At 43.7% G+C, this 15,989-nt stretch overlaps 1 protein-coding gene across 1 annotated transcript in view; it reads left to right on the top strand.

The window, feature by feature from the left end:
- PP2D1 (protein phosphatase 2C like domain containing 1) overlaps window positions 1–15,218 on the top strand; it is a 106,651-nt gene extending 91,433 nt beyond the window's left edge. The window contains exon 4 of the mRNA XM_085630981.1: window positions 14,506–15,218. Within this exon, the coding sequence (XP_085487107.1) occupies window positions 14,506–15,218 (713 nt within the window). The remainder of the gene's footprint in view (window positions 1–14,505) is intronic.
- Window positions 15,219–15,989: the final 771 nt, after the last annotated feature.

The raw sequence follows: 15,989 nt of genomic DNA, 5'->3' as shown, positions 1-15,989 counted from the left end.
CCTTTGGTACCTTATAAGTGTTTAGTTATCCAGCACTTATAAGGTCTCAAAGGCGAGACCTATTGGCTATGCCAATGCTTGTTTAATTTGGGACCATGACTCCTATTCATTGAAGACGGTATAATTTGAAGAAACTGTTAAAGTGTTGGTAGGATTGATCCCCTCTAGCAGCTAGGGATGGCATTGGAAGAAAAACAACCAAAATCTAATGGTGGAAGTCCATGATCCCAATATTTCTCATTCTGCTTGAACAATGCAGAGGCTAAAGCCAGAGGCCCCATCAGTCCTGGTAGCCAATAAAGCTTTGCCCAATATCGCTTACCAAAATAGTGAAAGCTGTGGAAATCTCAGTTGGAGCTGGAATTATTAGTTCTGTCAAAGCATGATTATATAGACGTTCAATGTACTGGATCCAGGTTGCCAATGGGACATTAGGTAAAAGTTTATCAGCTTCATTGTCTCGGATAATGACACATTGCCAGAACCATTTTGCATCATTCTTCATACTGATAAAGAAAATGAAAAGCATCTCCTTTTCTTAGGCTCTCGCCCATACTTCCCATATTGCATTTTTGTAGGAATTACCTACATTGTACAAACTGTCTGCTAGCTCTCTCCTACCTAATTTTTCCTCATTCGATGTAGTTAGCGATTCAGGTTCCTCTTTTTGGCTTACATTGATCTACTAAATTAGATTTCAATCCTCTTCTGGTTTTGGTTCACCAAGGTGGAATTGAACGTTGGTGTTGGAGACAATCAATTACTCTGCAACTGGGTTAAATAATCCCAGGTATGAAATGCTGAAATGCCCTGAGATATAAATGGTGTCACCAGATGCCATGCAGTCTTATCCTCTGTTATATTTTTAGTTGCCCATCTCACCCGAAGTTGGCTGGCCACTCCTTTCGTGTGCCCTAAAATACACGAGGCCTCTGCATAAGCTCCCTTGGGAAGTGATAACTCTCCACATGCTCCACAATAACAAAGCCTTATGCTAAAGCAAAAGGCCCCAAAAACAGTGCAGTGTAATCTAACCCTCCTCTTCTGGTGTGAACATGGGCTTCTATTGGAATTCTCATGGGCATATTATCAAGCCCATTATCGCCGCTTTAGCGGCAGTTTTCTGCCGCTAATGCGGCGATAATTGTAACGCCGTCCTTGATAATAATATTATTAATAATAAATATGCCCCATTCTTCCTTCAGCTTGTGAAGAAGTTCTATAAGTTGCCTATCCCTTGTTTCCTTCGGCTTCCTCAATGAATATATATGTATGTTGTACATACATATATATGTACGCGTTCCTACTGAGCAGCCCTCAATGACAAGACTACAATTCAATACTGACAGATAGTCTTACAATATGTTTTAATAGAAGATTAGACCGAATTAATGTTATCAACCCACTTTTCTGCCTTTCTCTTTTGGACTCTTTTACAGCAGGAACACTAATTGAACAAAACCTATGAAGTACTTTGTGCTGGGCACACTATGATTCTCTGATTACAGTTATATCAAATGTTTATAAAAAGTGTTACTTCCACAGCTTATTATATTCAGTTAAACTACTCATATTCCAAGGACAGATTTTTACAGTGTCTTCAAATGATATTTGGTTGAAAAATATTTTAAGAGCGATGATCTTCCATCCGAGTCAGGGCAGCGGTTCCCCAGTGTCAATCCTCAAATTGGCAATTTGTAAAAAGGGATCTGGACGTATTACTGATCTATTCTTATCTTGTTGGGAACTTCAAGATTCATTAAGAGATTGCAAATTCATCACCCCTTGGGTGTGTTTATTTCAAGATAGAAAGCTCGCCTTGAGATTTTGGGGTGGCTTGCAGATTATTTGAAGAAGGGCTGAGGAAAAACAAGACATATTATTATCAAGCTTCTGAAAATTTCATAACCTTTATTCACCATGGTTTAAAAATGTGCTTCTATGTTTTCCTGAGTACACCACTCGACTAAGGGGAATGATTTACCCGACGTAAACTACGTGTTTGAAAGTGAACCGAGAAAATGTCTTTAGACCCTAGGGGGCTCATTTTTGAGCCCCTGCGTCACTTTTGCGCCACCAGTGCGTCCCTTTTAGTGACGCACCAGTGGCGTAAAACATGCGCCATTTTGCGCCATATTTACAAAGTGACGCATCTAGGTAGATGCGTCACTTCGTAAACCCCTGCGCTACATTACACCTGCGCCAGGTATAATGTATGCAGGGTGGGCATACCCCCGCAAGAAAGGGTCGTAGGAGTGACACAGCGAAATCTATGAGATTTCGCTGCACCACTACTAGGACGCAAATGCGTCAAAACCTTACGCCTGCCTCATGGCAGGAGTAAGGGTGATGCAGGCCCTTTCACATGGGGCTTGCCCCATGTGAAAGGAACATTGCTGGAGTTGCGTCAGGGTTCCGACACAACTCCAGCAATGCGCTACTTTTTGCGCCGACAGATACGTCAATTATACTGACGTATCTGTCCTTCCTTGCGACATGATGCATCATATTATAAATATGACACATCATTGGTGTCGCAAGGAGGACGCACTGAGAAGTGACGCATCGCTGCTTTCACGCAGCGATGCGTCACTTCTCATAAATGAGGCCCTAGAAGTTTTAGGGGCATGTCATCAAGGCCCCCGCGAATAAATTATCACCGCTTTAGCGTCCATTTTCGGACGAAAAGCGGTGATAATTGTATCGCACTATCATCAAGCAAGCGCTAAACTGCTTTAGCACTTGCTAGCGTTAGCGGCCGTTTTTCATTATGCCTTGCATGTCAGAGATAGATATTGCTAATGACATGCAAGGTAGGCGTTTCTCACCTAAACGTAATGAAAACGGTCGCTAACACAACATCGCCCTATTAGCAATGCGGCCCAGGACCAGCGAAGAGATAAAATAACGAGCGATAATCGTGCTTATCGCAATTACTTTAAACTTGGCAAAAAGTTTACTTAGGCATACTTTCAATGGGAGGCGGATTGTTGGGATAAGAACACACTTGCATATTAGCAAACTTTTTCTTATCGCTATTTTTTTTCCGCAGGATTTCTCCCGCTATCACCCCTATCGCTGGATTTTACATCGCCTGTTAGCGGCATGTTGATAATACTCCGCTAACAGGGCAATGTACTCCAGCAATAGAAGGCGATAAAAAAAAACGCGCTAAGGGCATTTTGCGATAATTATCGCATTTGCTTGCTAATATGCCCCTTAGTTCTCCATGGCTTACCAAAAGGAGATATATATTTCCTCAATGGAGGATGTCATAAGACCCCCTAAATGTGTACTAAAGATGGAGGATGAAACTATATTCTTCGCTAGATGAAGATATTGTATCAGTGTTGCGACTGTTGTGCTTATTTTTACCAGCAGCGCTAGGAAGATCTGGTGAGTTCTTAATACACTTTCTTCAAGTTTCGATCTATTACATTCAATTCACCTACGAACATTGCCCCAATGCAAGAGGAGTCATGAGGCACAGTGGAGCTGTGCTCATGACGAGCTGGTCTCGTCACGACTCCGCCCACTGATTGATTCTCCCACACTGGCGGGGAATCAATTGCGTGTGGGAGTGCCGCGACAGTTATGACGAACCCAGCTCGTCATGAGCACAGCTCCAATGTGAATCATGACGAGCTGGGCTCTTCATAAGCATGGAAGCAGTTAACAATTTTGAAAATCTCACGAGGAGCATTTTTAGCCTCGTCTATCTTTTGGGTGAAAAATAATGTCCAAGCCAGCCTAATCTTTTGATATTCCTTTAACGCAAGCAGGTAGATCTCTTTGTCTAGAGTGCAATAGCTCTTCCGCCATTTGTGTTCCAAACACTTTCATTTTATTTATTTTTTATTTTATAGTTTTATAGAGTGCGAACCAGACCCGTGAGGGTATCAGAGCGCTTTACAGGATTAAGGGTGGTATACAAAGAGTTAGAAAGGGAGGGGTAAAATAGATAGATACATTATACAAGAAAAAAGAGCACGCAGTCTAAGGTACCGTCTACATAGGGGATAAAAAAAAAACAGGTAGATACATTCTTAAAGAAGGCACGCAGTCTCAACTGTTGGGTGGGATACCCAGGAGTGCAGGAATAGGTATCATCCTTAAAAGCCATGGATAATGCCGAGGTGGAGGGTGGAACATGTCGCTGAGGTGATTGTGATGTGACCGTTAGGCGAGGTATTTGCCCATTAGGAAAGTTTTAGTCTCCTTTTTAAAGTGTGCCAATGACGAAAGTCTTCTGATGGCGGGTGGGAGAGAGTTCCAAATTCTTGGAGCGGCTCCAGAGAAGGCCCGATTGTAGGTTTTTTTCATGAATTAGTTTGTAAAAGGTCCTCGTAAACCATCCCGCCAAAGGTCTGGAGCAAGAGAAGTTTTGCGTTTTATGAGGATCTATATTATCTAACGCTTCCTCGATCAAGGCCGAGACTGGCAAATTGGCAGACTGTGGGCAGTTATCTAGGCATGGGGGGGCGGCTGCTCAGAGCAGATGAAAAAGCCTCCTGACTGACCCTGGTCCAATTCCGAGTTTTGATAGAGTGAGCTGGTAATGGTTTCGGCAGGGGATGGGCATCCAGAATCTGAAAAGGGATAATATAGTGATCGGACCAGGCAAAAGGAACCAGGGAAGTTACTTTCACTAAGGCCAGATTTGCAAGAATGGGGTCAAGAGTGTGCCCCAGAGTATGCTTGGGTTCCTGTACTAGCTGTTGGAACTGAAGCGACTTTAAGTCCTTTATTAGTTCTGCACTAGTGTGTGAGGTTGGAACATTAAAATTTAAATTAAAATCCCCTAAATTTAGGAGTTCGGCGTGTTGCAGAACAAAAGCGGTGATGATATCAAGTAAGGCCGTGATGAAAGTTGCAGCAGACCCAGGAGGCCTATAAATCAATAAGCCATTGAGGGAGCAGCGGCCCGTAATGGATAGAGAAAAAAAGGCCGCTTCGTAGCCACTGATCTGGACTCCCGATAAGCTTTAGTGCAGCTGTTGTTTATATAGGGCTCCCAGTTTTATGGTATTTATTTTTATGCCATTTCCGTCTGTATTTATCCATATTTATTTTTTGCTAATTTTATCTGTATTTATCTATATTTATTTTGGATTTCGTGGAAAATTAAGCTGAAATGAGTATTTTTCCACAGTTATTTAACCAATAAATATGCCCTCATGCTTGAATGTCTGCCAGGTTTCAGCGCTGTGAACACCCGCAGAAGATAAAACAGTGCACTTACATGAAAATATGCAAATTTCAGTATCAACCTTGTGCATATCTACTGCTGTTAAAGCCTCTTTACTAAAATTATTTTCTTTTTTAACCCCTTATCTATCAATCCACACATCTATTGGCCTGGCAGTCATGGCAAACAGTATTGAGTATTACTAAAAAAGCAACCCAATTTCCGTTTTTATCCACATTTAAAAATAAATACAGACAAAAAAATGAATGTTTTCTGTCTGTATTTATCTGCAAAAATCAGTAAAAACGGAAAACAGGGAGCCTTATTTATATATCACCGCCAGATCCCTTCCCCTCCCGTTAGGTCTGTCCAGCCTAGTGATTGCGTAGACCATAGGAATGGCATCTAAAATGTCCCGAGAAGACTGAGCATGAAGCCAGGTTTCCACCAGAAAAAGGGCAGTCATCTGCTGGACCACATGAGGTAGAGTATTTCACATTTATGCTTGTGAAGAGACAGACAATTTAATAAGAAACATTGGGCGGCCTTCGACCTACAGGACATACAGTGGTGGCTGGTGGAATTTGAAACTGGTGTGGCGTATGCAGAACAAACAGACGTATGTGAGCGAGTGCAGCGAGCGAGCCCGACGGCAATAATAGGGATTCGGGGGGGTTCTTCCCCCGTGAAGAAATTTTTCAAAAATTGGCATTTTTTGGGTGCGATTTTCAGCACTATTTCTGTGATAAATGGACTAGAAATTCAGTTCTTCTGGCATTCATAAAAGAAACTCATACAATATTTCAGAGTTGCCAAGCAAGTCTGACTTCTGAAGAGGGCTAGGGTACTAAGCAAGACCGCTTTAGCTCTACCCAATCCAATAGAAAACACTAGTTAGCGATGTGAACAAGTTCAATGGACAAATCTGGGGTCTACTCTAGGGAGAGTCCCTCTCCTGAGAAAGAAATTTAAAAAAGATTGACAAATGGTGCATTTTAAAGCAAATGAATGCAGCGATAAAGCAAGGCTTATTAAGCAGAGGGAACGAATAGTCTTGAAATATCAAACACATTAAAAACTGCCCTGTATCTTCTTGCATTAATTTGTTCAACAGTTACTGTAATATGTAAATTGTTCTGCATGACAACTTTAGCCCTTTAAAATGTATGCTTGCCCAGTGTCTTGCACTGCATGCAGCATTAACTTTGGAAAAATGTGCTCTAACCAGACTTCGGGAAGCACCCACAGCTGCTGACTGTAACCAGTCATGTACAAATATGTGCAGACGGGTCTTTAAGTGAGATGAAAAAAGTGGGTGCTCCCTATAAAGGAACATGCCAAATACATTTCTGTGATTTCCATAGTGTGCCATCAGACCAGTATTTTGGTTTCTCTCTGAGATGTAATTTATCCAGATAAATGGCACAGCAACTGACATACGCCTAAAGCTTGTCAGTATGATTGGCTTTGTCACTGGGTGTCAGCTGTTTAAGATAAATGAGTAACAACAATGATTTCTTATAAATAATTAATATTGAAAATGTTTAAATTCTAAACTTCTGAAATAGTGAGTCTGTGAATTAAATAGCATTGAGACCTGTGGAAGGAGTTTTGGCCTTCAATTATGTGTGCTTTATGTTAGATATGTATCCTCTTTTTCGCTGCATATTTTGTCCATCTGCACATCTTCAACCCCCTCTCTTTCCTCTGCAGCATCCTCTTTTCACTCTTTTCCCAAATGCACTTACTCACATCTGTCACTTCACCGCCCCCAACATGCACTGCACTCCTTCAAATATAAGCACCTTAATTTCTCTTACTTTTGCCTTGCAAACATTTTGACTTCAGTGTACCCCCTTCACACACATTTCCACCGAATTTCAGTTGCAAATGGAATACACAAACATTGTTCTGTGTGCTCTGCAGAGAGGCCAGCCCACTGACGCGCACTTTGTTTGGCTTTAGCCTTAGCGCCTGCGTGCTCAATCAAAGCCCCTTATATACACCTGGCATAGCTCAAGCCTCAAAGTATGCAAAGAAAATATACAGATAAACAACGACATTATAAAATAGCTAACTCGTGGGGAATGCAAGATCAAGTAAACATGTAAAATAAGAGAGGAACTAAATTGCTAAAATGCATTCCCTCGACGTTTTTAACATTCATTGTTTGCAAGTCAATCCATGTTTTTGGCATCAGTGTTAACTTAGGGGCATGTTCACAGGGCCAGTTTTAATGCCATACATCAGAGGACTGGCCACTGTAAGCACATGTTACACAGTAAGCACATATCTCTCGCTTTGGGCCTGACTTGGATATTTGGATCCATTTCACAAGGGAGCAAATGCCGCAGCTCCACTTCTAAACTAGCGAGCAATGTGCTGCAGCGAGGGGGGTGTCAGTGGGGGAGGTAAGCATGATGCGGGGTCTCGGCACAATATACAGAACACAGCAGTAGCTTGCAAACACAGTAGCACGCTACTTCGGACCGGAACCATGTGTAAGTCGTCAAATGTGCACAGACAAACTGTTGGAATGGATGTTTGCATGGCGTGAACCGGCTGTACCCTTCAATGTACACAGTGTCAAAAACAGCGACAGAGGCCTGCATCGGACACCATGCCTCTGTCGCGATGGGCCAGGGATACATTAAAATGAACAAAGCTCGCAGTGACACACATAGTGGCGGGTCTGCACCACAACACAGCCCAGTTGTAGATCACGTGCCCGCTGCGGTAGTAATGGCTCCTGGCCCTGGCTTTGTTCTGACAATGCAGACCAGTGAACACGGGAGTGCACCGCTGACAGCCATGGAGGTGTCCCCGGGGTCAGCAGACTTCTAACATGGAATGGCTTTTACTTGGCATTTTGCATCTCATAGTCTGTTGTTGTTGCTCATACAGCAGCGCAGCCAACGACAATAACTCAAGGCATGAAGCCACACCAGTGATTCATGGCCCACAATGTACGATAGGACAGTGAATTGCCGATCACAACCCAGGATCAACATAGGAATGTCGCTCGCTAGCGTCATTTTCTCCTCATCAAATGCTTTGCCGCATGAGTGACTGTTCTCACATGATAGTTCACAAAAGACAACTAGCTGCTGCCAATAGATGCCCTCGTTCAAAGGTCAAAATACACCAGCTCAGTTCTGTTTTACCACAAACACGTCCTTACCGCCCCAGTGCTCTTTTTGCACAAACATGACACCCCCCACCTTCACTACTTGCAGGGCTCTCTTTGGTACTAGTTACCATATTCGTGATATTACCACAGACAGGATTATCAAAATACGGATACAATGTGTTCGTGCAGCCTTCTAAAGATACACAAATCGATTGTATGGACAAACTAGCTGCATGGATACATACGTATATATGGAAATGGACGAACCGATCAAGAAACAGAAAGTCACACCCACTGACCCAACGGCCCAATCTTCCAGAGGCGGCCACACAGCCAGGCAAACAGGAGCAACAGACAGACAGGCATGCCGATAGACAGACAACAGAGAGCGATAGAGAGATAGATAGATAGATAGATAGATAGATAGATAGATAGATAGATAGATAGATAGATAGATAGATAGATAGATAGATAGATAGATAGATAGATAGATAGATAGATAGATAGATAGATAGATAGATAGATAGATACATAGATAGATAGATAGATGGATAGAGGGATAGAGGGATAGATGGATAGATGGATAGATGGATAGATGGATAGATGGATAGATAGATGGATAGATGGATAGATGGATAGATGGATAGATAGATAGATGGATAGATGGATAGATGGATAGATGGATAGATGGATAGATGGATGGATAGATGGATAGAGGGATAGATGGATAGATGGATAGATGGATAGATAGAGGGATAGATGGATAGATGGATAGATAGATAGATGGATAGATGGATAGATGGATAGATGGATAGATGGATAGATGGATGGATAGATGGATAGAGGGATAGATGGATAGATGGATAGATAGAGGGATAGATGGATAGATGGATAGATAGATAGATGGATAGATGGATAGATAATTATAATGGTCAGAGCTGCCGCCTTTGGAGCTGGAGAACCAGGTTCCAGTCTCCCCGTTGGCTCAACATCCTGTGCTTCTGGGCAAATCACTTAACTCCCTGTAAATGAACCTGTCCTTAACTGGTGCTCATGAAAAGCGCCAGTGTTGATGATTGAGTGCCGGTACTTGGCACCGGAAACCACATGCTCAAATTAAGCACTGCATGACGTGATTTTCCACCTGTGGTTGCACAGTTTACAAGCCAATCAACTAATTAGCTAATCAAATGAGCAATTAGAAGGCTTTGCCAATAGAAAGTTATGCTTTTTTTTTATTATCACCCATCTGTGCAACCACTTTATGACTCACCTAATTTAATCTCATATCTATTTGAGATAGGAACTTTACTGCACAAGTCTTTGTGCTAATACAGGGCAGGGATGTCTCCTTCGGGCAGGCGGGGCTAATTGAATGATGGCTTTGCTGTTGGTATGGCTCTTAGGGGGCACGTATGCGCAGAATGCCTGGCTGCATAGAAGCTGCGTGTTACAAGGCAGGATATTTGTTTTAATGTTGGTGGGGGGAGGGGGGGGCGGAGGTGAGCAACGAGGCGGAAGCACGAAGGCTCCCGCTCTGTAGTTACTGCTGGGGACATACAAAAGCCTGTTTAATCTCGGTGTGGTCTTACATGTATGTTGCCATAAACTTCCAAAGAGGACGTCGTTTGAGTAGCTTGCCCCCCTTACCTTCACAGGGAATTGTCATTTTGACTAAAATTATGCCAGTGACTTCACCTGCCGATGTTTTCGGGAATGTTTTGAGTAACTTCCTTCCAAGGGACAGAACTTTGTTTATAGCAGCTAAGAGTGTGGTGGGGGGGGGGGGGGGGGGGGGGGGGAGAAGGGGGAAGGGGGAAATCTGGGCCGTGTCGGTTTAGCGAGAGTGTTGGGTTGTGCAGAACGACAATCAGACGTTGTTTGCTGATGCAAAACAGACGACCCAGGATTGTAACTGAAATGACTGCTCGGATGGCGACTGCCAATCTTGTCCTCAGTTGTCTATCTATTCATAGAAACCTCTCTGTTATAAAGATAAAAGAAAAGAAGTACAGACTCTATGGCAGGTGAGTCCAGGTATCACTCTCCATCTCACAGGATGGAACACCAACATTCTAACTTGAGCTCCCTGGGAGGGACTAATAACTGGGGACTGGCAGGGGGAGCGGAGCGAACCATTGCATGGAAAATACACATGTACTTGTTAAATTACAACTCTCTCCTCTTGTAGTGCAACGGTCAACGTGCTTCATGCCTCCTCCACTAAATAATTTTGCCTGCCCATTTTTTGATCTCTATGCACACAGGCCACTGGATGCCATATTGTGCCTTACGTTCATACTCCAGATGAAAAGGCCTCCTATATTTTCAGAAATATGAAACACAAATAGCAGCTTATGAGAGTGGAGGTAGAACCATGATGCTTTTTATCGAGGGGCAGTAACGGCCTGCACCCACGCCATAACTGCCCATTTTCTGGTTGGTTGAGGTCAGGGGTGGCTTAGAAATGGTGACGTAAGCAGGCTTATTAGGTGCTTCGTTATATGTAAACAAGGATGTTAGAAGTGCCTACAGGAAAAGTGATTAGAAGATTAACAATATAATGTTATCTGCAGCCAGAAATAGGTCAGGGCTTTTTCCATTATTCAGGCTGCTTTGTACACACCATATCTACAGATCACTAGCCACTATTTGGATTTGGCAATGTTTTTAAAGCAATGTTGAAGAGCACGGCTGCTGTGCATGTGACGTGGCCAGCATTAAGAGCGTAATAAAATTTTCCTTTTTACCTTTAGCCATACTGTACAGCAGTTGCGTTACTGTAGAACATAGCTATAAAAAAAAACAAGCATTGGCATAGCCAATAGGTCTCGCCTTTGGGACCTTATAAGTGTTTAGCTATGCAGCATATTATCCTGGGTGCTGTACCACAAGAGATTGAAGAGCTATAGGAGAAAATCCAGTGAGCGAGAAAGAGTCCATTAATGGGGAGGGGAAGACGGAGGAAGAGAGAAAGGTAGAGGAAAACAGAAATGAAGAGAAAGAGAGTTTGTGGGAGAAGGAAAGTGTCAGGTGGGACTGATGTGATGCAAAGATGATAAGTGTCTTCAATGCTCAACGTAAATAACTGTCAAGTAGGAGCAAGTGACCCATTTATCTACAGACAGACACCGCATCACGGGTAAGATATCCCTCTTGAGAGAGGAAGAATTTCTGTTTAGAAAATTGCTATACTGTACTTAATTCAGTTTACAACAGACCGAATGCTCCACGCCGTAGACAAATGGAGTGGACAGTGTTTCTTATATGACAAAATGCTTAGTAACTGGACAGAACGGGGGCACGTGCTTTCAGAAGTACAGGATCGATTTTTGAGGTCTAATGAATATATATATATATCTTTTTTAATTGATCAGTGTTGATGATCAAGTGGTTTCAACTCCCGTCAAGTAAGTTCAGTAAAAGAGCACAGGGCGACTTAGCCCCAGGAGACAGTCATGGCAATTCAGAGCCTACCTGAAAGTAATATGTATTAAAAATAGTGAAATATTTTATTTATGATATACAAAACTGTTAGACAGTCGTGCAAATGCCTTCCACCAACTTGATATTCAAAAGCAAAGGCATTAATTCCCCAAGGCATTTTGAAGCAGAATAAATATGTAACGTGCTTAACTTTATTTGGACATACGAGCAAGCCTTAAAGTAAGAACCCCCGCCCTTTATGAAGACCTATGGGAGATATTTAAACATGTGAAAAATATCGTTTGATGCTGTTCACAAGATTGAAAGTTTAGTTTGCCAGTGCTGGTATTTAAAGATAGATTTTTCGGAATAATGAACTTTGACCACTGCCTCTTTAATGTTCGAGACTTACAGTAGGCGCGTGAGAGTAAAGTGTTCGGCTTCGGCAGACAATCAGCTAGACTGGTTTTGTGTCATGGAGGAGCTGAGAGGCTCCTGACACGAGTTTCCAAGGACATGGACTTATAGAACTGTGTGTAGTGTAGAATAAAGGACTGATTGATGAGTAAAGCAAGGCTCAGGAATATGGAATAGGCTGGTAAATTATTTCCATGAGGCAAAGACGCTACGGCACAGAAAACCAGTAAAATAAACATATGGCTTGGAAGCACCCCGCTTGCGCAGTGGCATGTCTCGCTGTTGCGGTTTGATTAGCTAGTAATGGGGAGGAGCAGGTGAGAGAGGGTGAGGAAAGCCTGCAGTAAAATAAACATATGGCTTGGAAGCACCCCACTTGCGCAGTGGCATGTCTCGCTGTTGCGGTTTGATTAGCTAGTAATGGGGAGAAGCGGGTGAGAGAGGGGGAGGAAAGCCTGCCATGCGAAGGAGCGGGTGAGAGAGGGGGAGGAAAGCCTGCCAGCTGTGCGCGTGCACGAAATCGCGAACACAAGCTGGAGGCCTGAAAAAAGCCACTAGTTAGCACTTTCAAAACCCGCTTACTAAAACTCTCGCCAGAGCAGAGCTAAAGCACTGGCTCAGGCGAGACCTAAAAAAATGATGTCTCGGCCACCTGGGTTTTAATCACATTAAAAGACGTGCAGAGCCTAAAAGCGACTCAGAAACTGTTAGCATGAATGTTTTTGTCCCGCCGCTGGAATGCTGTTTGAGATAATCATCCCAGAGCGGTGGTGTGCAGAGAGGGAGCGAGGCCGCTGATTGCATCTCGGCGCTCCCGGGTGGTCAGCGGCCTGTAATGCAGAGATGCGCGGCCCTCATGCAGATAGCCGCCCGTGGAATGGCGGTGCTGATTACAAGAGGCCGCGCACCTAATCCCTGGTTAACAAATCTTAGACAGAAGCTAAATAAACTGAACGCAAGTATTTCCTGATGCCGTCGGAGCCAACACTTTCGTTACCTTTGAGCTCAGCCTTCTTTAAGAAAAATAGCCTCTCAAGCTATAATTCCGTTGTTGGGAATCTCAAGCTCTGTCGTGGTATCATTTAAAATGTTTCACCTCCCAAGGACTTGCATTTAACAAGCGCTCGCCATTGGGGAAGGCAGCCTTGTTTATATTTGCATCGCGCTTTCACTATAGGTGAAAGCGCGATGCAAACAAACACAGCTCAGTGAAAACACATGCCCCCCATAAAGATAAGGAATTGCTTCACGACAGCTGTGAAGCACGAGATCCAGTCCGGAAGGGCCGGACAAAAAGGAGAAACGGCGGTAACACAGAAGCCTCATTTTCAATGGGAAGCCACCGTTTACCATAAATGGTGACGCTAACCAATGAAAATGAGGGGCGGGGCTTCAGGCCCCCTTCTGAAATATACTCACCCACAATATGTCTCACAGACACGAGCAACGCATGCGTGCTGCAACGCAGGTCTGCGAGACCTAAAAATTACAGGGGGTCTGTTCCCTGGCGCCGTCCGGGCGTAGACGGGATTGCCTTAGGTGAGGGAGCGTAACCCTGCTACTTTTATAGCCTGCGTAACTAGAGCGTGAAAGCCCAAGATGGTGGCCCCGCTCTGACCAACGGGAGCCGTCAGGGATCAGAAAAGGGCAGCGCAAACCACAGAGGGCACCGAAAACTCAGGCCTGCCGAGGACCACACAGCAGCCCCCCAAGTAAGCAATGAGAAATTAGCAGAAAGAGGGCAATTCAAATTCATGTACGAGCATATAAAATTATATTAAAAACTTCACATTTAGTTTAAAAACTTCACATTTTGTTTAAAAGAAAAACAGTCAAGCAGCCTCTGAAACTGACTTTTCCTGACTGATAGTGCTGGAGTGAGCATCCATACAAAATCACAGCACAGAGTGACTCAGTCACACTTCTTCTGTGATCTTCACTACTTGGCGCTTCTAGTACCCGCAGTAGTACTGGACTTCTTAGCAGGGTAGTGGGCAGTAACAGCTGCTTCGGCAAGACAGAGCTTTTTACTAGACATGCACAGTGCTCCATGTGTATGTTACAGAGTCACTGAACTGTACTTTAAAAAGATCTTAGTCATTCACAAAGTTCTCATCTAGTGCTCAGCTTTTCATAATGTGTTTGATGTAGTCATGTACTCTGAACTTATGCAATGTCTTGGCAAAAGCTGCCTGTGGTGGAAGAAAACTAAATGGTCTAAATTGGCTGTATTGCCACTTAATCTTTAAAAGGGGTATTTACAGGTGGGAAAAAGTTCATCTTTCAAAGTCTACACTGAGAAATGATGTGGATCTCATGCTCTTTAATTCTGTCCTACCTGTAGGTGACATCCATGCGGTCTTGTGCAGAAATGGAAAAAGCTACCGCCTCACAAAGGAGCACAGCACAGCAAACAACCGGGAAAGAGTCCGCGTGAACCAGGCTGGAGGATCCATCAGCAAAAACAGGGAGACTGGACTACTCGAAGGCATCACCAAGTGTACTCGTGGCTTTGGTTGCCACGGAGACCCAAAACTGAAAAGGTCCTATATTCCAGCGCCTTACGCCGTCTCAATTCCCTTAGATAACCACTGTCAATTCCTTGTTTTGGCATCTAGCGGGCTTTGGGATGTAATCCGTGATAATGAGGCGGTGGCCATAGCACAAAAAGTCCTATTCTCCTTTCTGAGCTGCGACCGGCTGCGTTCTGCCAAAGACGCCAGGAAACGTTCTATCAAAGGACAGCGATCCTCATCTGTCAATACAGAGGAAGACGTATCTCCAGCAACGACTGACACAGAGGACACCACGAAGAAAGACGCTACTGGTGCCCCACCAAGCATCCCCGGGGAAACTTCTCCAACTCCTGAAGGCACCCTAAAGGAAGATGATTCAGACACAGTCTACAACAAGGCAGCTGCTTTTGTCGGCAACCAGCTAGTTAAAAGTGCCCTGTTGGGAGGTTCTCGAGGTAATATCACTGTTATGGTTGTGCTCTTCCAGGGGTGTGACACAGACAACAGTGACATCTTGAACACCGCTGGACAGTCCGCTTAGTCTGCAGACCCTCTCCACCTATAACCCACTTGGCAATGTGATAGGAGAGCAACTTCAGCACTTCTCCCACCATTTGTATTCATTTTAAAATGTCTTTTTAAAAACATGTTTATTTGTTGGAATGGCAGGCATTTCTCAGGTAATTTCAGCTACACTGCCAACTAAACAGACACCTTATTTCCAAGCAATTTATAAAATACAGAGTGCAATAAGAACAATACATTGTAAAACATAAAAAATTCAGGCCTAATGAAAGTGAAAATTGATGAAAATGTACCACTGGGTCCAAACATTTAAACTGTTCACCGACAAAGTTCAAAGTAATTCAAGTTCAAAAGAGCACTCAATTATCAGCAATTGTGGGTGGTTGTTGCATTAGTGTGGGCAGAGCCGTGGGTGGTGATTTGCAAAATAAAGCCCCTGTTGGAATCATAGAGTTAAACTTTTGTGCCACCCTTTGCCCCTTCACAGCTTCCTGTTTGTTACTGGGGCATAATGGACCTTTTCCTGCACTGACTTTATGACCCCGAGAAACAAGGGAGGATATGGCACTGACAAGGATATGAAAGCGGGCTACTCCTGATTGTCGACTGTAGATAGAGCCACATTAGTACAGCCTGTGTTCCAGATGTCCATCCTCTTAATGATGCAGAACAATGTCATACATTCACCCCAGTACAGAGATCTGGGCCTAAATCCATCTTTTTTTTGCTCACCATGCCATTCCAGTTTGGACCCAGCCATAAGCAAATCAGTCTTGACCCTGCGCCC

The sequence above is a fragment of the Triturus cristatus genome, chromosome 10 (genome assembly GCF_964204655.1).
Source record: "Triturus cristatus chromosome 10, aTriCri1.1, whole genome shotgun sequence".
NCBI classification, from domain to species: domain Eukaryota; kingdom Metazoa; phylum Chordata; class Amphibia; order Caudata; family Salamandridae; genus Triturus; species Triturus cristatus.
The sequence above is the reverse complement of the archived record's forward strand: the minus strand, read 5'-3'. Positions and strand labels throughout refer to the sequence as shown.